At 42.1% G+C, this 25,502-nt stretch overlaps 1 protein-coding gene and 1 non-coding gene across 2 annotated transcripts; both read right to left on the bottom strand.

Annotated features, from left to right (window-relative positions):
• Nucleotides 1–3,834: 3,834 nt before the first annotated feature.
• Nucleotides 3,835–3,939, bottom strand: LOC138840610 (U6 spliceosomal RNA). Its single transcript, XR_011376162.1, has one exon. It is a non-coding gene; the product is annotated as a U6 spliceosomal RNA (small nuclear RNA).
• A 16,205-nt stretch (nt 3,940–20,144) lies between these two features.
• Nucleotides 20,145–25,392, bottom strand: LOC138839855 (uncharacterized protein CXorf49 homolog). The gene is made up of 6 exons (XM_070039365.1): nt 24,157–25,392; nt 21,948–22,101; nt 21,415–21,491; nt 21,119–21,164; nt 20,268–20,309; nt 20,145–20,179 (listed from the first exon to the last, which is right to left on the bottom strand). The coding sequence occupies exons 1-6, from the start codon at nt 25,390–25,392 to the stop codon at nt 20,175–20,177; spliced, it is 1,560 nt and encodes a 519-aa protein (XP_069895466.1). The 3' UTR covers nt 20,145–20,174.
• Between the last annotated feature and the right edge of the window lie 110 nt (nt 25,393–25,502).

The raw sequence follows: 25,502 nt of genomic DNA, 5'->3' as shown, positions 1-25,502 counted from the left end.
GGATGCGGACAGAAGGGAACCTTACTGCATTGTTGGTGGGAATGTAAACTTGTTCAACCACTTTAGAAAGCAGTATGGAGGTTCCTGAAAAGACTCCACACAAAGCTCCCCTATGACCCAGCAATCCCACTTTTGGGCATTTACCCAAATGATCACAAACAAGACCACACTAAAGCTACCAGCACAATTATGTTTATTGCAGCATTATTTACCAGAGCTAAGATATGGAACCAACCCAGATGCCCCTCAGTAGATGAATGGATCAAGAAAATGTGGTATATACATACACAATGGAATTCTATGCCTCCATCAGAAAGAATGACATTGCCCCATTTGTTAGGAAATGGAAAAACTTGGAAAAAATTATATTAAGTGAAGTAAGCCAGGCCCAAAGAAACATAGATCCCATGGTTTCCCTTATTTGCAATAACCAGTATATGTCTGAGTCAAGCAGAAAAGGTCAGATAAGTTGATGTTAGTGGAATGAACCCCAAGATAAATATTCAAATGTTTTTTTGTTTTTTTTTCCTTTCATGCAATTGTTTCTATCATATTTATAAGATGATTCCTATGTTGCTTTGTATGTTCCTCCCCCACAGTATAACCCATACTTTCACTGTATTTGATGTTGGTATAATTTGTGGAGGGGAAAGGAAAAAAACAAATCATTTAACTAGGGATATAGATGGACCCATTGCAACAATGAGATGTACAAGTCATTATGTGGAAAAACAAACTTTACAACTTTGGTGGGGGGTGGGGGATGGGGGAGGATTGGGTGGGGGGTTTGGGGGGAGGATTGGAAGGGATGGGAAGGGGAAACAATGAGGAGGCAACAATGCTTGATAAGAAATGTACTCATTATCTTGCCTAAGTAATTGTAACTCCTCTGTACGGTATTCTCACAATTAAAAAAAAAGATCTCGCCGGGCACTGGTGGCTCACGCCTGTAATCCTAGCTACTCAGGAGGCTGAGATCTGAGGATCGCGGTTCAAAGCCAGCCAGGGCAAGAGAGACCGTGAGACTCCTATCTCCAATAAACCACCAGAAAACCGAAAGTGGCGCTGTAGCTCAAGTGGTAGAGCGCTCGCCTTGAGCTGAAGAGCTGAGGGACAGCGCCCAGGCCCAGAGTTCAAGCCCCACGACCAACAACAACAAAAAAGAAAAAAAAAAGAAAAAAAGATCTCTTTAAAGAAGACACAAATGGCCAACAAATAGATGAAAAAAATGCTCAGGACTAGGTGAAGTGGCTTATGTATGTTACTAAACCGACTTAGGATGCATAGATCAGGAGTATTGCAGTTTGAAGCCAGCAAAAGCAAAAAGTTAGAAAGACTCCATGTTAATAAATAACCCAGATATAGTGGCATGCACCTGTGATCTCAGTTACACAGGAGCCCATAGACAGGAAAGTGTGCTCTAAAGGCAGCTCTAAAAATTGTAGGCCAGAGGTTCTAGAGGCATGGCACAAGTAGTAGAGTTTTTGTCTAATGAGCTTAAACCTCTGAGAATGCAAACTCCAGTACTGTAAAAAAAGAAAATGTTCAACATCATTAATCGTAAATCATAAGGGAAAGAAAAATCAGTGGTTTTCCCTAATCCTACTATGAAAAAAGCCTGAAGATGATAGATTCTGGCAGGAATGCTGAGAAAAGGAGTCTGTAATATTAGTGGGAATAAAAATTAGAATAACTACTGTAGAGAATAGTATGAATGACCCTCCTCAAACTATATGTTTACCATCTGTTCCAGCTGTCTCACTTCTAATTTATGGAAAGGAAATATAATCAAAATATTAAAGAAGAATACTAGCTACTCAGGAGAATAGGACTTAGGTTTACAGTTCAAAGCCAGCCTTGGCAGGAGAGTCCTTAAAGACTCTTATCTCTAATAAAACCTCAAAAATGGCCAGAGGTAGAGCTATGGTTCAAGTGGTAGAGCTCTGTATTAAGTAGAAAACCCAAGCTCTGAACTGCCCAAGTACTAAAAACAATTATTAAACAATCAATTAGAAGCCTGGCCCAGTGTTCATGCCTGTCATCCCAAATATTCAGAAGGCTAAGAATCGCTGTTCGAAGCTATACCAGGCTGAAAAGTCCATTAGACCCTTATATCAAATCAACCAGCAAAAAATCAGAATTAGAGATGTGATTCAAATTGTAGAGTGCCAGTGTTGAGTGAAAAAGCTAGGCAGCAGTACCTAGGCCCTGATTTCAAGTCAAAGAGAGAGATTCAATGAGAGGGAGGGAGAGAGAGAGAGAGAGAGAGAGAGAGAGAGAGAGAGAGAGAGAGAGAGAGAGAGAGAGAGAGAGAGAGAGAGAGGATGAATAGATCAAGAAGTTCTATACTGCCATCAGAAACAATGACATTGCCACATTCATATGGAAATGGAAAGACTTGGAAAAAAATATGTTCAATGAAGTAAGCCAGACCCAAAGAAATGTAGGTTGCATGGTTTCTCTCATTTGTAATAACTAGAACAAGTCTATGATATTCTTTTTTATTAATATACGTTTTTATTGTAAAGATGATATACAAAGGGGTTACAGCTACATGAGTAACTGTATCCTATCGAGCACTGTTTCCCCCTCCTTTGTTTATCCTCTAAATTTTAGCTTTTTTTGTCAGTCATGGAGCTTGAACTCTGGGCCTGGGCGCTGTCCCTCAGCTCTTTAGCTCAAGACAAGTACTATACCACTTGAGCCACAATGCCACTTCCAAGTCTATGCTATTCTTTTTTTTTTTTTTAATTTAATTTTATTTGTGAACATACTGTACAGAGGAGTTACAATTACATGGGCAGGATAATGCGTACATTTCTTACCAAGCATTGCAGCCTCCTCCTTTGTTTACCCTTCACATACCTTCCCAACCTCCCCCCTCCCCCCATCCCAATCCTTCTCCTTCCCCCCCTTCCCCCCCCACTGACGTTGTAAAGCTCGTTTTGGACATGACAACTTGTACTTCTCATTGTTGCAACAGGTCCACCTGTATCCTTAAACAACTGGTTTTTCCCCATCTACTCCACAAGTTATAATGACATCAAATATAGTAAAAGCAGGGTTTATACTGTGGGGGAGGGACATACAAAGCAACAAAGAGATAATCTTATAAATGCGTTAGAAACACATGCATGAAAGAAAAAAACATTAAAATACACATCTAAGGGTTCATTTTCCTGACATCACATTATCTGACCATTTCCGCTTGACTCATACATATACTAGATATTACAAATAAGGGAAACCATGGGACCTATGTTTCTTTGGGCCTGGCTTACTTCACTTAATATAATTTTTTCCAAGTTTTTCCATTTCCTAACAAATGGGGCAATGTCATTCTTTGTGATGGAGGCATAGAATTCCATTGTGTATGTATATACCACATTTTCTTGATCCATTCATCTACTGAGGGGCATCTGGGTTGGTTCCATATCTTAGCTATGGTAAATAATGCTGCAATAAACATAATTGTGCTGGTAGCTTTAGTGTGGTCTTGTTTGTAAACATTTGGGTAAATGCCCAAAAGTGGGATTGCTGGGTCATAGGGGAGCTTTGTGTGGAATCTTTTGAGGAACCTCCATACTGCTTTCTAAAGTGGTTGAACAAGTTTACATTCCCACCAACAATGAAGTAAAGTTCCTTTCTGTCCACATCCCCTCCAGCATCTGTTGTTGTTAGAGTTCTTGATTTTGCCGTTCTAACTGGAGTGAGGTGATATCTCAATGTTGTTTTGATTTGCATTTCTTTTATGGCTAGGGATGTTGAACATTTCTTCATGTGTCTATTGGCCATCCTTCTTTCTTCTTCAGAGAAGTTTCTCTTTAAGTCTTTAAAAATATGAAATGCTTCACGAATTTGCGTGTCATCCTTGCGCAGGGGCCATGCTAATCTTCTCTGTATCGTTCCAATTTTAGTATATGTGCTGCCGAAGCAAACAAGTCTATGATATTCTTAACAGGGGATCTCAATAACCCAATTGCTATGTGCATGGGACCATATATAATGAAATGTATCAATATGAACTCCAAGAATTGGAAAATAGAAGTTCTTATTATATTTTGTATGTAGTTATTTCTTTCTCTTTTTCTCTTTTTTTCCTTTCTCTTTTTTTTCTTTATTAGTTTTCTGTACCCTGTGTCTTGTATATAAGTTTATTTGATCCGTGGTAGGGAAAGGGAATCACAAAAACAGCAATACAAATGATGAGTAATGCACCATTGATATTCACTTGGCACTATGTTAGAAATGAACATTACAATGTAAAGGCTGGGATAACAGTTTGTAAAAATAAATGTACTGATTGCATTACTTGTGTAATGTAATCATCGCCTTTTTAATAATGATAAAAAATTAAAATCTTTTCACCTATGGAAAAAAAAACAGAAAAAAAGAAAGAGACCACTATTCACAAACATCAATATATGTTTTGTCTAGAGGTATTCATTGATGTGTAAGTAAAGCAAAACTATAACACACACACACACACACACACACACACACACACACACACACACACACAGAGGGGGGAGGAGAAGGGAGGAGGGGGAGAGGAGAGGAAGTCAAAGCCTCCAAACAGGGAAATGACAAGGAGGCAGAATTCCTTATTATACTAATTTCATCAGTACACACTTGATCCACGAATGGCAAATTCACACAGACACATTAGTACAATCAAGTGTTAAATAAAAGCATATGTATGTATGTATGTATGTATGTATGTATGTATGTATCTATCTATCTATCTATCTATCTATCTATATTTATATCTATATCTATATCTATATCTATATCTATATATATATTCAATGAAAAGTTATTTAGCCTTAAAGAGAACAAATTGTGTTGTGTCATCTTTGGCAAAATAGATGGACCTAGAAGGCAATAAATGAAGTAAACTACAGACAAATGGACAGATTTATCTCCCTCATAAGAAAAGCTAAAAGGACCCAGTGCAAGTGGCTTAAGTCTGTAATCCTAGCTACTCAGGAGGCATACATCTGAGGATCACTGTCTAAAGAGATTCCAGGCAGGAAAGTCTGTGAGACTCCTATCTTTAATTGACTGCCAAATATGCCAGAAGTGCAGCTGTGGCTCAAGTGATAGAGTGCTAGCCTTGGTCAAAACCGCTCAGGGACAGCACCCAGGCTCTGGGTTCAAGCCTCCTCAGGATTAGAATAAAAAATGAAGAAGAAGGAAAAGCTAAAGGCTGATATCAAAATAAAAGAAAGTGAAATAATAATTATGAAAGCTGGGATGGATAGGTGGCAGGAGCTATACAAAGATGTTCGACAATGGCTAATAAAACCTATAAATGACAGAGTAAAGAACTATTTGAGTATTATTAAACACAATGGATGATTACAGTTTAAAGTAACCTATACTTGTGAAGGTCAAGTAGAGAGGAACTCAAAGCCTCCAAGCAGGGAAATGACAAAGAGGTAGAAATCCTAGTTACATTGATTTCATCAGTACTCACTGGATCCATGGAGGGCAACATTATACCACATTAATAAGTATAATCATTAGGTGTTAAAAAGAAAAAGGAAAATAAAATGATAATTAGGAGAGGACACTGAGAAGACTTGGAAATGGAACAACATAATGCCTGACCTGTGACTGGGAACAGGACTTTTAGAGAGCACACAAGAAGGACAATATTGGGACCATCAGCACATGTTTCCTGTGGTCATGTGTTAGGGTTCTATACCACTTCAATATTCAATATTTTTCTTGTAATTACTGCATGAGATTTTCTAGAAGACTTTTTTGTGTGAGAGTGCTTGTCCTGGGGCATGAACTCAGAGCCTGTGCACTGTCCGAACCTTTTTTGCTCAAAGCTAGTACTCGACTGCTTGAGACACTACTCCACTTCTGGCTTATTGGTGACTAATTGGTCATAAGATTCTCAAGGAATTTTCTCTCTGGGCTGCATTCAAACCTCCATCCACAGATCTCAGCCTCCTGAGTAGCTAGGATTATAGGCATGAGCCACTGATGGCCAGGTTGAACACTGTTCTTAAGACAAACACTGAAATATTTAATGATAGTGTCTCATAACACTTCAAGTAACCCTCGTGATTCTAGATATAATTTAAAGCAGACCATTTAGTTCCCTGAATGAGAAGAGTTAAGTAACAATAAAAACTGTATTCTGAAGAGAGAAAGAGAGGAAAGTGCTGGAAATCATTAAAGAGGAAGCAGAACAACAGGAAAGCTCATAGTGGCCAAGAAAACAGAAAAACTGCAAACAGTTCCAAGTCCATCTCTGTTTTCACTGCAAGAAAAAGGAGGCTGACGGTGTGATTACAAGGTGAGATGGACAATGCAAAAGATTGGAAATTCTAGCAACACAACAAGCCCACATCTCTCATAAGCCTTTAACCTACTATGTCACTGGTGAGACAGACTGCTCCACTCTGGAAGGCTAGCCTCAGTGAAGAAAGACATTCTGCCATTTAATGGGCCTATGGCTTAAGACAGAGATGGTCTGGGAATGTAAAAACACAAATCTTCATTGCTCTGGGAGACTTGGGACTCCCTAGCCACTAATCTGTGTGAGAGATGGCCATGATAGTGGGTCCAGGAGAAAGTGGGTCCCACAGAGAAGTTTCAGCATCAGGCCACTGTGGCAGCAGTGAAGGGCACTTAGTGGTCAGAGGTCACACCCTTCTTGGCCAAAAGCAACTCCCGTTACAAAAAGTAAAAAATAAAAATAAAGCAACTCTCATTTTTTGATTGAGGCAGAAGCAAAGACCAATCTTCTGCTGGGCTTTGTCATCACTCTCCAGGGCCTGCCTCCTGGGTGCATGTGTAGAAGATGATGTGAGCCAGGGACCTGCCCCCAGACCTTCTGAATTCCACTATCGCCATAGCCTCCTCTTCTCCACAGGCAGGAAGACTGAGCATCTGTTCTGTAACTATGGAGACTGTAAGCACAGAGACCAGCAGGCAAATGATTTGTCACTCAGTTCTCCATCAGCCAGTACACAACTCCCTGCTGCCTCTGCTCTCCCAAGTTAGATGCCTTTTAGTATTACCTTGGGCTCAAATGCTTGATAGCCTTTAAGACAGAAGCCAGGAAATGTGTTGAATAAATGGGAGCCTAGCCATCCCCTAGGCTGTAAAAGTCCCTTTAACCAACAGCTGTTACCAGGACATAAGGAGTCATGCCATTTGCAGGAAAGGGATGGAACTGCAGATCAAAAGACAAATATGACCTGTGTTGATTTACATGTAGCATTAGAACTAAAATGCTACCAGTGATGATGCTATCTCTACTATTGATGATAATGATGATGATAAAGATGACTAGACATGAGTATAATTGGAGCCTGTCAATGGGCATCAATAGGAGTAAGGAGAAGGAAGGAGATGGTACTTGGTGGGGTGAAGATGAGTCAAGAATAATAGAAGAACTTTTGTGAAGATAGTCAGATGAAACTCACTAAACGCTGTCTGAAAAAGTAGAGGATGGGAAACAAGGGTTGAATGGAATATAAAAACTTGTTTTAAGTCTATTATATTGTACACATCTATAGAATTACTATAATGAAATACCCATGTAATATTAACAAACATTAATAAAAAATTAAAACACAAAATAGCCGTTACCAGTGGCTCAAACCTATAATGCTAGGTGTGAAATATTAGAATCCCAGCTTGAAACAAACCTAGGCAGAAAAATCCAGGAGGTTCTTATCTCCAATTAAGTAGCAAAGAGGCAGAAGTGAAGCTGTGGCCAAAATAGTAGAAAGGAACCTGTTAGTTAAAAAGTGGGATGACAGCTTGAGACCCACATTTCAAGCCCCAGTACCAGCAACACACAATAAGGATGCAAATGCATGAACGCATACACACACACACACACACACATACACACACACACACACACACACACACACACACACACACACACACGGAAGAGAGAGTGAGATAGGGATAAAAGAGTTGTAATAAAATGCTACCACTTGTGAAACTAATGTGTAGGAGGTAATTGCAATACCTTTCTAAGTATCCTGGAGGCCAGAGATTTTGAGGGAATATAGAGTAATATGACCACTTTGTTGCAACTTAAAAGTACAGAAATAGTCAAATATTCTAAAAATATCACTTAAAATCCTGATGCATGTAGGAAGAAAACAAATTATTTCATGAGCATAATAAAAATATATAAGTAGGCAAACCTTCTGTTGTGGCATGTGTGTTGTGGACAGTAGAGCTGGAATGAAATTTAGGGCCTCCTGTGCATCAGAAAGTACTCTACCACACAACAAACACAGTCCCTCAATAAATTTAACCAACAAATGACACATTTCCTCACTGAATTCTCAAGATATTCTCCAAACAAATAGTTTCACTTGAATCCTATAAAAATTTTAAAATAAAAGATCCTCTATATGCAGTAAGTAGTAGGAAGAACAATTATACCAAATCATAAGTATACCTTATGAGAGGAATATCTCTCGTCAATCACAAACTTCTCACATAGAAGCAAGAGCAAGAACCAGACTATCAACAAACTAATTCTCACAAATGATAGAACCAAAATTTGTGATATTGTATGACTAAATAGAAATTATCACTGTACACATTTAAATTGCTTTAGAAAATTAGACGTTTAATTCTGCACAATGAAAATTAGAGGCAAGCAAGGCACTAGTGACTCACATCTGTAATCTTAACTACTCCGGAGGCTGAGATCTAAGGATCCTGGTCCAAAGCTAGCCCAGTCAGAAAAGTCCATGAGACTCCTATCTCCAATTAATCACCAAAAATCCAGAAGAGGCACTGTGGCTCAACGTACTAGAGCACTCGACCTGAGTGAAAGGAGCTCAGCAACAGGACCCAGGTTCTGAGTTCAAGCCCAGAGAATGAAAAAAATATAGAGGTAAAAGAAAATTCTCATATTTAAAGAGGAAATTTCTATACCCATCTGAGATGTAATTCTTACAATCATGAATGCATATATATATCAAACAATAGTATTAAAAGGGTACTGCTATGGACCCACCACCAACATCTAGTCAGCATTTAAATTCCTTATGTCTTCTGAATGGGAACCTCTTTGCTCTATCGTTCAGCCCTAGACAATACTGGATTGGTTTCCTTCTTGGGAGCTCATATGGGACTTCTGAAGGTACAGGGCACTGTGGACCAGGGCTGCCAACGTTGGGTTTTATACTCTGAGTGATGGTTAGCAGGACTTGTACCCTCTAGGGCCACCAGACCTCCATTCCCATTACGGATATTAGAACAGTACACACTGGAATAACAGCCCAGGGAGGGCTCCCGGGGCTAAGCTGAAGGCCACAACTTACAGAATGGACCACTTCAAGCAGGTAGCTTTGTTTTTCTCTAAGAAGAGGATAAGGATAATGAGGAAATGTGGATGGGAAAAGGAGTTCTTGGAGGTGGAGGACAGATGGGCCTGATGTGGATGGAAGTCAACCAGGAATGTGTGACAGCAAAGACTAGAATATGTGAGTGTCACTTACTAGGACAATTTCCTACTGGGAATAGGGCCTCACAGATGCCAGAGGGAAGCCAGCAAGGCGCTGGGCCTTTGGATAGTCTGGGAGAATTGGTCTGACTCATTGTTGTTGACTGGCTTGCTGGCTTCAAGGACACTTGGGCACTAGCTGGAGACTCAGGAACACATCATGTTTTGTGCCAGCACAGTAAAAGATCACGTTGGGAAATAAAGTCCAGGGAGCCCGGGCAGCTGGTCCAGGTGGGACTTTGGGGCTCTACGGTACCTTGCACTGAGGGCAGGCAAGGCACATCGCCCAGTCAACCTCACTGTGTGCTCACTCTGAGCCAAATAGTAGGAGGCAAGGCAGGATCTGAACTGTATAGGGCAGTCCCATTTTCTTTGCCAGCCACTTGGGAATATTATCCCACATGTGCCAAGAATTAAAAAAGTTAAACAGACCTATAGCCATCTAATTTTCGATAAGGGAGCTAAAACAATAGAATGGAAGAAAGACAGCCTCTTCAGTAAATGGTGCTGGCAAAATTGGTTAACTACTTGTGGAAAACTAAAGCTAGATCCTTATATATCACCCCGCACCAGAATCAACTCCAAATGGATCAAAGACCTTCAAGTCAAAGCAGACATTCTGAAAACATTACAGGATGGAATAGGAGAAACCCTAGGTCTCCTTGGCTCAGGCCGAAATTTTCTGAATGGAGACCCAGAAACACAACAAATCAAAGAAAGGTTGTACAAATGGGATTGCATGAAGTTGCAGAGCTTCTGCATGGCAAAGGACATAGCTAGCAAGATCAATAGAAAGCCCACAAATTGGGAGAAGATCTTCACTAGCCATACAACGGACAAGGGTCTCATATCTAAAATATACTTGGAACTCAACAAATTAAATCCCCCAACAACAAATCCTCAATGAAACAACTGCCAAACAAATAAGTGGGCTAAAGACTTAAAGAGAAACTTCTCTGAAGAAGAAAGAAGGATGGCCACTAAACACATGAAGAAATGCTCAACATCCCTAGCCATAAAAGAAATGCAAATCAAAACAACATTGAGATACCACCTCACTCCAGTTAGAATGGCAAAAATCAAGAACTCTAACAACAACAGATGCTGGAGGGGATGTGGACAGAAAGGAACCTTACTTCATTGTTGGTGGGAATGTAAACTTGTTCAACCACTTTGGAAAGCAGTATGGAGGTTCCTCAAAAGACTTCACATAGAGCTCCCCTATGACCCAGCAATCCCACTTTTGGGCATTTACCCAAATGTTTACAAACAAGACCACACTAAAGCTACCAGCACAATTATGTTTATTGCAGCATTATTTACCATAGCTAAGATATGGAACCAACCCAGATGCCCCTCAGTAGATGAATGGATCAAGAAAATGTGGTATATATACACAATGGAATTCTATGACTCCATCAGAAAGAATGACATTGCCCCATTTGTTAGGAAATGGAAAAACTTGGAAAAAATTATATTAAGTGAAGTAAGCCAGGCCCAAAGAAACATAGGTCCCATGGTTTCCCTTATTTGCAATATCTAGTATATGTATGAGTCAAGCGGAAAAGGTCAGATAATGTGATGTTAGGAAAATGAACCCTTAGATATGTATTTTAACGTTATTTTCTTTCATGCATGTGTTTCTAATGTATTTATAAGATTATTTCTTTGTTGCTTTGTATGTCCCTCCCCCACAGTATAACACCTGCTTTCACTATATTTGATGTCAGTATAACTTGTGGAGGAGATGGGGAAAAACAAGTCGTTTAAGGATACAGGTGGACCTGTTGCAACAATGAGAAGTACAAGTTGTCAATGTCGAAAACGGGCTTTACAACGTTGGTGCGGGGGGGGGAGTATTGGGGGGTGGGGGGAGGCTGGGAAGGGATGTGAAGGGTAAACAAAGGAGGAGGCTGCAATGCTTGGTAAGAAATGTACGCATTATCCTGCCCATGTAATTGTAACCCCTCTGTACAATATGTTCACAAATAAAATAAAATAAAATAAAAAGAATTTAAAAAGTTAAACATCATCTTGTGTGAATTTAAATATAAAATACTGTTGATGATGATATGATGATAAGGACCTTGGTGACAACTATGGCTTTTTAAAAAGATTGTTTTTGTACAAAGAGGTTGAAATTCTCTATTTCAGGTTGTGAGTGCATCTTGATCAATGTCACCACTTCTTCTCCTCCATTTGTTCCCTTCCTGTCTCATAATATCTTGGTGAAAGGACACAAGTATTACTAAAGGACTGTCTGTTGAACAGTAAGAATGATGAGGAAAGGACAAGATACTGGTAGGTGATGCGGATCAAAATACACACATGTATTTTATACATGTATACATGTATATTCCTGTGAAAATGGTGGTGGTGGCAGCAACTGTGGACATGGGCAAGTGGCCTCAGCGGGGACAGTGAAGGGCAAGCTGTGGGAAGGGATGCTAAGATAGAGGCAATCTGTGGCAGGAGGAACAAGAAGCAGCAGAAATGGAGGTGGTGGGGGAGGGGCAGCTTCTGCAGCAAGCAGAGGCAGTGGAGGCAAGCAGAGCCTTCAGCTGCAAGCCACAGTACCATGGAGATGCGCCTAGTCCATAGCCTTCTAGCTGCTTCAGGCCTGCTGGGCCTCTTCTTGCTGCCCTGCTCTCACTGCACCTTGTTCCACTGACACCTCACCCCACCTCGCCCAAGCTGCACCCACTATGCCTGCCCAATAACGGAAAGAAAAGAATCACTGGTTTAGAAAAATTGGACAATGGTTGAAGGGGAATAAGGGAATACAAGAAAAAAGGAGAACTTGCTCAAAATACACTGTACTCATACCTGGAACTATCACCATGAAAACTCCCTTCTACTGTTAATGGATGCTAATCAAGGACTAAAATAATAATAATAATAATAATAATAATAATAATAATAATAATAATAATAATGTTGAAAATGAACTACAGTATACAACTTGTGGGTGAGGAAGAAAAAATCAAGGTGGATAAAGAGGGAGAAAGTAAGGGAAGTGGTAACATTGACCCAAAAAATAAATTCTTTACCTAATGAAACTGTAACTGCTCGATATGTCACCTTTATAATAATAACTAAAAAATTAAAAATATAAGAATTACTTAAACTTTCTAACAAGAGGGAAATAAAAAATAACCACCAAAAGAACAAACATTCCAATTAATAAATAGGAAAATGAATTGGACAGATCCTATCAGAAACCCAAAACCATAGTAAATAGTTAAATGAATAGTCAACATCCTTAGCCACAAAGGATATGCAGATCAGAACCACAATGTGATTCCATCTCACACAGGCAGAATATCCATAATGAAGAAAATAAACTCCTTGGCCCTAGCTGGAATCCCAGGAGGATATTAAGTTTTCTCCTAGTAAAATTAAAGGACATGTTGAGAAGCCAAGTCCACGGAGCCCTGGCACCTGGTTCAGGTGAGACTTCGCTTGGGCTACTCAAGGGCAGGCAAATGATACTGAAACACTGCCAGCCACACCTTGATCGGGTCCTTTGTCTCTGTGGTCTTGAAGAATGAGTCTTCACACACAACTGGAGAAGTAAAACAGCAAAGATTTATTGAAGAAAAAGATAAGCAAGCCAGGAGCAAGGAGCTCAAGTCTGTAATCCTAGACACTGAATGCTCAGGAGGCTGAGATTTGAAGATTGTGGTTTGAAGCTAGCCTATTTGGGAAAGTTCCTGACACTTCTGTTTCCCATTAGCCAGCAAAAGGCCAGATATAGAGCTGCAACACAAGTGGGAGAGAGCACCAGCCTTGAGCAAGAAAAAAAGCTAAGGTATGGCTCCCAGATCCTGATTTCCAGCCCCACTACCAGCATAAAAATAAAGAAGATAAGCAGAGTTCCCACTAGATGGGAGATGTCATAAGGGTGGGCACCTGGAGTGTGTGGTGGAGGGGTTAATAAGTTGTCTCCAGGAGAGAGCTACTTGGCTGTCAAGATCATTGCACAGCCTTCAGGATGAGTCTATGCCAAGTCAGAGGCTACACATAATCTGCATGAGCTCTTTCTGTGGCTAGATGCCCACTCCAGTGCACACCTTTGGGACCCACTCAATCTGTTGTCCATGGTCAGACCATCCAGATGCAATTATCATGATGTGATGCCCAGGGACCTGCACGTGCACCTGCACAAGGCCTTGGTGATGTGATGCCTAGGGGCCTGTGTGGAGAACTGTTCAGGCCACAGTGAGGGCTGCAGGCCTTTGCCCTGATTGTCTCGCCAGCCGGGCTCCTTTCCTACTCTCACAAAGAGCCCTGCCAACCTCACTCTGCACTCATGTGAGCTGAGTTGTATCGTAGGAGGCAGGACATGACCTGGGGCTCAGTAGGGAAGTCTCACTTGTGGCTGGGAGAGGACATGATGGAAAGGGGTCTAGATACAGAAAGAAGTGAGAGTTCCCACATCGTTCTGTCTCAGGAGGTCCGGATGGGCTACTCTCACCTGAGACTGATTCTGACCCTTACTCCTGTCCAGAACAAAGGCTCAGCTCAGACTACTGCCTGTGCTGAGCACCCTACAGTAACTTGAGAGTAGTCTGAATACGGTGCAAGGAGACCATGTCTTTGAAGGGAGATGGCAGGGCTGACAAAACTCGTTCCCAAGGATTCTACACCATCCTTGTCACCAGTTAGTAATTGCCCCATGCCTTCCAACGTAGGGCCCAGCCTGGAGCATAGCCTACTTGCAACTAGCCCAGAAGTCTGGTGGCAGAGCCTCGGTGCCAGAGTCTGTGTCAAACGACTTCACTCAGACATCAATCTTCTGTGTAACCTTTTGAGGAGTTAACCACCTGGAGAGAGGTCAGTCATAGCTTACATGATCAGGCCCACCTTTCTGGTAGAGGATTAAAGTGAATGGCTAATTTATTCTGGCTCTGAAGTGATGATTTGTCCTACCCAATATTCAGGGTGTGACTTTCTGAGACACAGGGACCAGAAGGGACACAGAGTGAATAGATAGGCAGGGTGGTACCGAGCCTGACCCATGCTCCAGGGCCCATCCTACCTGTTACCATTTCCCTCTGGGTATGGTGGTCTCCCATGGGAACATTCTACTACAAACAACAGGGGAAACAGCTGCTCTGAGGAAGTCAACCTGCACATCATCATGCATCCACCAGGAGGACTTAAACATCCCATTCAACCAAATATGCCACAATGCCAACATTTTGAAATCACTGAACTTCTCCTTGGGTTTGAAGACTTCAGCTTCATCCTACCCCATGCCTTTCATGTTTTATAACTTGGAAGTATCCACGGGTAAAAGACAGATGTCATCCACGCACCCAGTTGATCTCTTAAAGATTGAAAGCCCTGTCTCTACTCCCTGTCCTCCTGAATCACATCTTTCCCTCTAAGAGTGTCAAATTTTTATTCACAAGTACACTCATCCATGCCAACAGACCAAGCAACATGGAATGCTTGTCTTTTTATGTTGTTTGTAACCCCCAGCCTGTGGGAAAGCAAGGTGGCAAAACTGCTACTTCCCTCCTCCCCCTTGACTCTACTCACTCAGACATGGATTTGTACTAACTCTCAGATCTATACAGCCAGAGGCCAGGGCTGAGGAAGCCATCTCAACTGTCTAGTGGTAAAGGTGATACCAGTACATGGAGCTCAGAATAAACATCTGTGTCTAAACTCACATGGCTCACGCCTATAATCCTACTGACTAAGAGGCTGATATCTAAGAGTTGCATTTTAAATACAGCCCAGGAAGAAAAGCCCATGAGACCTGACCACCAATTAACCACCAAAACCTGAAAATGATACTGTAGCTCAAGTGGTAGAGCACTGGTCTTGAGCACAAAACTCAGGAACAGCTTCTAGGCCCTTTGTTTAAGCCCCAGGACCAGCACACAAAAAAGGAAAAATTTAAATATTGTCTGTTATAGGGTGAATGAATAGAGTGGTAATAGTGGGCAAAGATACAAACCTTGTATTAAACTGAAGCAGAGTGTTGTTCACTACTGACCAGGATGGAAAAAGGTCAATGAATGGAGTTAGGGCACATTTGTAAACTATCCTGCCCTAAAACATAATCCTGGTTTGAAGCCTTGATCCATAGCCAGTAGCTCTAGTGTTTGAGCAGTTATTAAATTTATATAAGCTCTGTGTTAAGGAATACAGTGATTCCCTGATGAATTCATAACTTGATGGCATTACTGGGAGATGGAAAAAAGTTTCATAGGTAGGGACTAGTTGGAGGTGGTTGGTTACTGAGGTTTTGTCTTAGAGGTTAGAATCTTTTCCCAGAGTCCTTTGTCTTACTCTTTTTATCCAAGATGTTATATGGTGAGGAGCTCTGCTTCACCACACCCATCAGGCTGTCCTTCAACACAGAAACCATGGAGCCAATCAGCCATAGACTGTAACTTCTGAAACCAATAGCCCAGATAAATCATGTAGATTGCTTCTCTGTGCTATGTGTCACACCAACCAAATAGTTATTACTTATGGGTACAGAGTTAAAATTAGACAGGAGTAGGAAATTGCAGTGTCTCATGGCAACTATAAGTAACAAGTATGGACTGTACTGTGTATCTAGAGAAACAAAAGGGACTTTGTTCTTGGCCACTGAGCTGGCAGAAACTGAGATGCAGCTGAGAGCATCATCTTGTGTTGCCCGGTCTGGTGCCCACATGGTGTTTAGGAAGCTCATCATTTGACAAGGAAATCCTAGGTAACATTACCTTGGAGGATAAGCAGTGTCTTGTTGTGCCCAACATTTCCTGTCTAGCACTGAAACTTTCTGGCATTTTTATTGACATTTATATCATCATCCCCCACCCCACCCCAATACACATATACTGTAGATTTTTGCAGCAGCTGCTAATGAATGTCTTGTTGGACCTTTGGTTACTTCTAGGGAGGAAAGTACTCTTACCTGGGTCGGGGGACAGGGTTATAGTAGGGATTGAATGTACAATGTTCATGCTTTTGTCCCTGTTTTAAAATTCAATAAAAAGAAGAGGCCCAAAGAGATCTGAAGTGTTACCTTCATGAAAGTGGTGAGGTGTACAGTGTTGCATGCTTTTGTCCCTGTTTTAGAATTCAATAAAAAGAAGAGGCCCAAAGAGATTTGAAGTGTTACCTTCATGAAAGTGGTGAGGTGTACAGTGATGCATGCTTTTGTCCCTGTTTTAGAATTCAATAAAAAGAAGAGGCCCAAAGAGATTTGAAGTGTTACTCTCATAAAAGTGGTAAGGTGAAACACAGTTACTTAGCTCCATTATTCCATTCTACAATGTATATGTACTCCAAAATAGCGTGCTAAACAACAAAAATACAGACAGTATTTGTGAATTTAATACATTTGAATAAGATTAAAAAAAGTGAAGCAAAGTAAGTTTTCCTTCTTCAAAAATATTGGTGTAGCCAGGTGCTGGTGGCTCATGCCTGTAATCCTAACTACTTAGGAGGCTGAGATCTGAGGATTTCAGTCTGACACCAGCCTAAACATGAAAGTTCATGAGACTCTTATCTCCAATTAACCCCCCCTCCCAAAGTACAAAGTGGAGCTGTGGCTCAAGTGGTAGAATGCTAGCCTTGAGCATACAGCACCCAGATCCTGAGTTCAAGCCCCAGAACTGACACACAAAAAAAATATACTTGTGTGATATATTGGTGCCCTCCTCAAGTATAGTATCCCCCAAATATTTCCTTGTTCCATTTTCATAGGTGCAAATAACCAATTTAGACACTATCAAACCTCCCTTACCTTCCCCACCAGCATGACCACCTCCAACTAGTCCTTATCCACCTACTGGCTATTTCTCTCCCTATCTACATGTTTCCCTCATATGTACTTAAAATGTATTGCAAATAATTCACACTCATTCGTTTTCCATTCTTTTCTCTCCCCAGAGCAATCTCTTAGCTTCGTTGATAATATGTATTCCATAATCTAAGTGATTATGTATATTATATACTTGCACATTTTTTAAGAAAGAAGGAAAGAAAGAAAGAAGGGAAATGGGAGAGGGAGGAACAAAGGAAGGAAGGAGCAAATGAAGGAGGGGAGGAAGGGAAGGAGGAAGGAAGTAATATTCTAGCTTAGATGAAACCAACTTTATTCCAATTTTTGGGTACCAGGACCGGAACTCAGGGCTTTATACTTCATAGCACATGATCTACCACTTGAGCCATGTAACTATCCCTGTTATCATCTGTTTCTACTACTTGAACAGACTAACAGGAACTGAGTAATTTATTAAAAACACAAATTTATTTTTGTTTTGAGGATGGAAATCACATGCATTTTTCCATTTCCTGTTATGCTATCTGTGATTGGATACTAATGAAGAAGTTTATTTTGCTTATTTTTCTGGAGGCTGGAAGTCCAAAGTCTGGTGGCCTCATTTGGTGGTTTGTTGTAAAAAGGCAGAAAAAAATTGCACTATTGGATGAATGCAAGGCAAAGTATGAGATGTGTCCTCACTTCATAACACTCTGCTCTCATGGCAACAAGTTCAGCACTGTGAGAATTAAGCCACTCCACACAAGGCACTAATCTTTTTTACCTACTTAGTCACCTCTCAAAAGCCTCCTTCCCAATACTACCTAGGGCAAAAACGATCAAATTTCAACATGATTTTAGGATAAACTATGTTCAAATAAAATCTGGATATCTGAGAAAAGTCAGAACCTATTAGGAATTCAGAAAATTCAATTCCAAAAACTAAACAAACAAAAATAACCAAATTAAAAATTGTCTCAGTACCTAAGTAGGCATTCCTCCAAAGATCACACACAAGGGGTTGGATGTGAGACTAACTTGGTAGAGAGCCAGCAAACTGAAAAAGCATCAGGTACTGAGTTCAAATCTTGGTCTCCCAACAACAAAAAGAAGACACACAAATGGCCAACAGGCATATGAAAAAATACTTAAGGCCAGATGAGGAGGTTCACACCTGTTATTCCAACTACTTGGGAAGCAGATCACCCATCTTAGTAAATAACCCAGATCTAGTGTCATGTACTTGTAACCTCGGCTACACAGAAGGCCACAGATGAAAAGGTTATTGTTTACAGTCAACCCTAAAATTAATCTGAAAGCACAAAAGGCTGGAGGTAGAGTGCTTGCCTAACAAGCTCTGAGGTCAAACCCCAGTACTATTTTTAAAAATGTTCACCATCATTAATCATCATTAATCATACAAAATTGGAGTACTCTCTGCACTGCTAGTGTGGGTATAAATTAGCTTAGCTACTGTGGAAAACAGTTTGAACCTTCCTCAAAACTAAGTTTATACCAGGTACCAGATGCTCATACGGGTAATTCGAGCTACTCGGGAAGCTGAGATCTGAGGAACATGATTCAAAACCAGCTCCGGCAGAAAAGTCCATGAGACCCTTGTCTCTAATAAACTACTCAGAAAATGCTGGAAGTGGGGCTCAAGTGGTAGAGCGCTAGCCTTGAGCACAAAGAGGCTCAGGGATAGAGATTAGGCCATGAGTTCAAGCCCCAGGACTGGCAAAAAAAACTTGCAAACACACCCAAGCCATTCCTGACTTCCTAGGACGGGAAACAAAAAATGAAAGTACCATTACTAAGTAGAATGAATGAGTTTGGTGAAAAACTAGCAATTCTAAATGCTAGATAAACAACACTCCTCATAGACCTTAAACCCATTGTGGGCATTAGTGATACAGTGACTGCTCCACTCTAGAAAGCTAGTCTTGGTGAAGAAAGACCTTCTGTCAATGCCCTTACCTCAAAGGTGATGGTAAACAACCATCTGAGAGTGGGTCTATGGATTAAGAAGAGGAACCAAAAAACAAGAAATGCTCATGGCTGAGGGCTGCATGGGACACTCAGACAAACCCTCTGTGTAAGAGACAGGTGAAAGGTGGTCCAGGAGTGGGAGAAGGTCCGATGTGCCCTACAGAGAAGTTTAAGACACAGGCAGAGGTAGCAGCAGTGACAGGCATGTTGGGGGTTGGAAGTCACACCCTTCCTGACAGGTCAGGAGAACCAAGGAGGAAAGGAGAGACTAGAGCTCTGGAAGGGGCTCATTAGGCTCCTGTGCAAACAGGGAATAAGATGGAAGATTCCCAGAGAAGGAAGGCAAGGGTAGGGAGAAGGCCTACGGGAAGATTGAGGAAATGTAAGTTTAACCAGGCCAAGTACATCCAGAACCCAGACTGAGGGAACCAAGGTAAGCCTGAGTGCAGGGCTCCACTCAGGGTTGGACCAGACTGCACTCATAAAGAGGGCTCATCCTATTATGCCATGGCACGCCTCTTTCACTTCACTTTTTTGAGACAGGACACCCCCTCCCCCACTATTCTCTTGTTCATATGACCCCAAACTGGGAGGGGCGATGGGGGAAGAGGTAGAGAGAAGAGGAGAGAGAGAGTGAGAGAGAGAGAGAGAGAGAGAGAGAGAGAGAGAGAGAGAGAGAGAGAGAGAGAGAGAGAGAGAGAGAGAGAGAGAGAGAGAGAGAGAGAGACTGGAGACCAAAAAACACAAAAAAAATATTTAATTTGGAACTTCTGTCAGCTAGGGTGAGCAGGGGACAAAAGATGGGGTTGAGAGGAGGAACTGGCTGCAGATGACCCCGATTAAACCAGCTGTATCACAATTCCTGGGCTCCACAGCACTGGCCACTTGTCTTGATTGAAGATGCTGGGTTCATACTATCAAGGAAAGCAGAGTCAGGATGAGCCAGAAATGTGTTTCAACAACCAGGGTTATGTGAAAGGTTAAGGTTAAGTAAGCACTTACCTCCAAAAGACTGGAACTTCTCATTGAGGAACTGAATAGCCGCTGAAACAGAGAAGCCTAAGTGGGTACTCCAGACAAAGGGATGCAGGAATCCATCCTGCCTCCCCACTGCAACCAGAAAACTAGCAGTCCTGCAAATTGACGTCTGTGTTCAAATGCTCTAGTTCTGACCCCCACCCACTCATCACCAGAACTGAGTGTAAAAATATCCCTCACACCACAGAAACCTGAACCAGTAGTTAGCAAGGGTGGAGCATGGCCATCAAGACATCTTAAAAACAATAAACATGTCAGGGCACTGGTGGCTCACGCCTGTAATTCTAGCTACTAAGGAAGCTGAGATCTGCTGATCATGGTTCAAATCCAACCCTGGCAGGAAGGTCCATAAAATTCTTATCTGCAATAAACTACCAAAAAAACAGCTGAAAGTGGGGTGTACCTTAAGTGGTAGAGTGCTAGCCTTGAGCAAAATAAGCTTAGGGACAGCATCCAGGCTCCGAGTTCAAGCTCAAGGACTGACATACAAAAAAAAGGGAGAAGGAATACCAAACAAACCACACCAACTAGCACTTATAGGGGAAAATAAAGGAGGCATCTCTGAAGGTGCTGAAAGAATATCTCTGGGATTTGTTAGCAGGGCACATGCTGCGATTCTTTGCTCATGTACCAGCTAGTCACTACACAGAAGGTTCCAGGCAGGCCTGGTTGTTGTTTTGTTTTGTTTTGTTTTTAATCCAAGGGGAATATTGGTCCTACCTGTAAGTGCAGCCAGCCCTGCCATAGATACCTGCTCCCATATACCCAGCTGTCTTTCTGTTCCAGCCCCTGCCTCTGTCCCTATTCCATCATACCTAGTTGATCCTTGAGCTTCTCTATTTCCTTCTGTAGCACCGGACACTAGGCCAGCAGACCCAAGAGAAAAAGAAATGATGATTAATGTGCTGTCCTCTGTCCTAATCCTCCCACCTGCCCTAGGCCTTACAACCTCCATGACCCACAGCTGTGTAGAAAGAATCACAAAAAAAGCCTCAATGGAAAGGAGATACCCTCTATCCATTGGGGTGCTTGATGGGGAAGAGTGCTTAACCTGTACACTGAGCCTACCACCTATATGGGCCAGGACTCTAGGGATGAAAGGAAACATTACCCGTGGACAGCCTTGTTCTCCAGATGGTTGTTGTGACCTTTCCGGATCTGTGGCATGTGTGAGTGGTTCCTGGTCACCTAAAAAGAACACAAAAATCCAGCCTCTTAAGAGTGAGAGATGAAAAGGATCTCATGGACTCTAAAATGGGGGCAACATCCCCCCCCTATGGCATCAACTTCACCCTTCCCTGGATCTGCCTTCCCTGGCCCTCAAATATCCTGTTACTGGATATAATATCCTAGTACTGTGGCTCTGGGGTTGATGCTAGAAAAGGCTCCCTTGTGCTGAAAGTCAGCTTCTGGACTGGAATTTGGGCACTGTTACTAATCACTGCATAAACCCCACCTACAGGGCACATTGCTGCTTGAGTTCAGCCCTGTCCATGTTCCCTTTCCTGTAGGAGCACTGTCTAGGTAGTCAGGGTAGCCTGGAAACAATGCTGAGTCCCCTTTTCCCTCTAGAAGTAATAGAAGTAGACATTTCCTTCCTCCTCACTCCATTTTTTCCACTGTTTTCAAAACCACAATACTCACCAGAAGGTGCAAAGCTTCTAGGGGTGATACTCCTCTGTCTCTGGGGTAAGGGCTGTGATATTTGTGAAATATATGGGGCTCCGGTGTGGGCATCGCCACTGCTGAGTTCTCCACGATGCAACAAGTAAGGTGGTCCTGGTCTGTATGTAGAAAGCTAAAACAAAAATTTCTCACTGAATATTTATTTATATGGGTTGAGGTCTGGGAGGGAAAACAGAGGGAACTGTAACATTGCAGTTATTTCCTCTCTATTTTTAAATATAATTTTATTATTAAGGTATTGTATAGAAGGGTTGCTATTTCACAATTTACATAATGTGTATATTTCTCTTTTGGACAATGTCATCCCTTCCTTCACTTTCCCCAGCTTACCTCCTGTTCCTGCCCACAAGTTTCACAGTTCATTTTCCACATGGTATATACTGAATACCATGACTGAATTTGTTTGCCCTTCCTCCCTCCCTTTCTGTGTCACTTCTCCCCCAAAAAGCAGAAAAAGAAAAAGGAAAAAAATCACATACAACATTTTTCTATTTTTTAGACCTGAATTATGTATAACTTTTTGGAAAATTTAATCTGATATCAAAATAGTCACTGAAATACGATTCTGTTGTAAAGTTGTACAGATAGTTATAGAGATTATATTGCAATGCTGGGACTAGGAGTGAGACATTTACCATTTGGCATCCAAGTTTAATGGTAATTCACAGTAATTCTGCCTATGGGAACATATAGATCCTTGACCAATTTGGGTCATTGCCACTCAAAAGTTCATGACCACAAATGTAGAGTCTTCCTCTGAGGATCAAAGCCTGAAAATAGAATTGTTTGTGGCAGAAAACTTGGTTGTGATACCATGAATAGGTCCCGTGCTCCTGTACAATGTGACTTAAACCCCCTTTCCTACAGCAATATGATACTGATTTGCAACTTGTGAAATCAGAGGGATCTCTTTTCCTTATTACCACTTAGATAAAAGAAGAAAAGAAAAAGAAAAAAACCGTGTGTCTTAAAATTTTTTTTCTATTTTTAGCATTCTTTTTGTTTTTTATCACCCTATATAATTGGACATGGGGTGTTTCATTCTGAAATTTCCATACATGTATTAAGATATTTCAGTCATATTCATCTACCTCCTATTACCTTATCTTGCTTCTGTTTTAAAATCCATTTCAAATCTCCTTAGAATTTTTCTAAGTAAGTTTCATTATGATTTTTTCATTCATACCTACAGTATACTTTAATCATAGTCTTCTACTACCACCTGGCTCTATTTTACCCTTCCTCCCTCAGACCATTACCTCCCAGTGGTTCCACATTTATGGTCATGCCCATTGTCTTCCCTTCGATCTAGCTTCTTCACATTAGAGAAATTATTCAGTATGTGTGTTTCTGAGTCTAGACTAAGTCACTTAATACAATGGTGTGTATGCATTTCTGTCCATTGAGAGAGGCTCATTTCATCAGCTCTTTCTGCCTCTGTTAGCTTCAGGTCAGGAGGCAGAGCTGACTAAGAAGAAACCTGGGGTACCATAAATCCCAAACCAGGCAACAGTGGTTCACACCTTTAATTCTAGCTACTCAAGAGACTAAAATTTGAGGATCAGAGTTCAAAGACAAGAAAGACCCTGATACTCTTACCTCCAATTAACCACTAAAAAGCCAGAAGTGGAGGTGTGGCTCAAGTGGTAGGGTGCTAGCCTTGCGCACAAAAACTGAGGGACAGTGCCCAAGCCCTAAGTTCAGCCCCAGGACCAGCGCGCGCGCACACACACACACACACACACACACACACACACACACACACACACACACACACACACACACACACACACACACACACACACACACACACACACACACACACTCCCAGGTTTGCAGAATCCCTGGGAGGGAAAAATCATTTGGCTGATGAAACAATGAAGCTGCACACCCCAGACAGTAAGCAATCTTCAGGCTCAACTCAGCACCCAGCCCTGCCTCCATCCTCACCCCAGTCTGTAGAGGCAGAAAATACCCAGAACATGCCAAACCCTGAGTTGTGTCTACCAAATTCTCTCTTAATATTCACCCTTACTACAAAGATCTGATTTTGGCAACCTAATGACAGTGGGTTTCCAGTGACACACCCTGAACAAGAGGCAGAGGGAACATGGACAAATACAATGTGTATTAACAGAGGTAGATGCAAGGAAGATGGTTTACTCACCTGGGCTTGAAGGACAGGATCTCTATTTAACTCATGATCTTCTCTGGCCACAGTCTGAGTCTCCCTTCTTCTCCAAGTCCTAGATCTCCTCAAAGTGCCATCTTGCTTGGACTGCTTCGGTCCAGGACTCAGAGATGAAGATGATTTGGAATTCAGAAACACAGGAACACATGAGATTGGAGGTAAGGAAGCTGCTTCCTGGTGAGGTGCCTTGATCCTTTGCCCCCAAGGAGGGAAGATTCTTCCCAACATAACACTAGAGTCACTTTCTGGGAATTTCTTCTCACAAGTCATCTTCTTTCTAGGATTGCTCCTGGACAAGTCACCTGCAGCAGCAGCCACTGTATAGGTGGGCCTGTTTCCTCCCTTAGCCCTGACAACAGTTGTTTTTTTCTTATGGGAAGAGGCTTCTTGCTCTCCAGCAGCCTGGTTTTCCCTGTTTGTGCTTAATTCCTGAGAAGTGAGTGGCATCCTATTAGGTATAGCATCAGAATTCTCCTGGTCCTGACCATCAGAGTTTCCAGCTCTGTCTTCTGATTCCTTGGGGTTGTCTAACTTGGTCTGATCTCCATGTTTCAAGCTAATGGTCACCCTCATTGGTGCTATCTCACTGGATTCTTCTGAAGTCTTAGTGTCAGAGGAGGGTGACTCGGTTCTCTGACTGACCGTTTTTCTAACTGCACAGCCTCTCTTTTCCCAAGCCCTGCCTAGCTCAGGTGTACTTGAGTGTAGGGAGGTGGTAGAGGCCTGCTGTGCTCCCACATGACTGGGGGCCAGTGTACCTCGCCCACTAGTGAGAAGCATGACTCTCCCGCCAGAAACCAGTGTACCTCTTCCCCGCAGCGAGCCTCTCCCACTGGGGGCCAGCGTGCCTCTACCACTGGAGACCTGTGGGTCTCTCCCCGTGGGGCCTGAGGCTACTTCTGCCCAAGTGGTGGCTAGGGTGGTTGTGCATCTTTCCCGTGCTGGGAATCTGTGCATGCCTCGGGCCACCTGATAGGTAGGGTGCTGCATGACTGTCTTCTCAACATTGAAGTCCGGTACGGAGGACTGAGCACCCCCCTTACCTTCCACTGAGGAACCAGATTCTTCTCCACCCTGCAAGACAGCTCCTCCCGCCTCTATCACCTCTAATTCAGAATCTAAATTGAACTCGCAGCCTTGGGACCTTGTAAGGTCTTCCTCTTCCTCATCTTTCCGTGGAGGAACAGGGTCAAAGACGAGGCTAGGCGCCATGGGTCCTCCATGGACTACCCTATAGACACCAGAGCGTTCCCCACCCTCTGCGCCAAAACCACCTCCCTGAGTGGATGCCTCACGGCTAGAGCTCATGTCTCCAGTGTCCA

The sequence above is a fragment of the Dipodomys merriami genome, unplaced genomic scaffold, assembly GCF_024711535.1.
Source record: "Dipodomys merriami isolate MVZ:Mamm:240054 unplaced genomic scaffold, mDipMer1.0.p SCAF_3, whole genome shotgun sequence".
In the NCBI taxonomy this organism is placed as follows: domain Eukaryota; kingdom Metazoa; phylum Chordata; class Mammalia; order Rodentia; family Heteromyidae; genus Dipodomys; species Dipodomys merriami.
Note: the sequence above shows the minus strand (reverse complement) of the source record. Positions and strands in the feature narration are given on the sequence as shown.

What these genes read in the sequence shown, in the direction of transcription:
- LOC138839855 (XM_070039365.1), bottom strand. Translation starts at nt 25,392, where the DNA reads ATGGCGCCTAGCCTCGTCTTTGACCCTGTTCCTCCACGGAAAGATGAG. An exon ending in ATCCTGTCCTTCAAGCCCAG is followed by an intron (nt 22,102 to 24,156) that starts GTGAGTAAACCA and finishes TTTTTGTTTTAG; the next exon opens with CTTTCTACATACAGACCAGG. An exon ending in GAGAACAAGGCTGTCCACGG is followed by an intron (nt 21,165 to 21,414) that starts GTAATGTTTCCT and finishes CTGCTGGCCTAG; the next exon opens with TGTCCGGTGCTACAGAAGGA.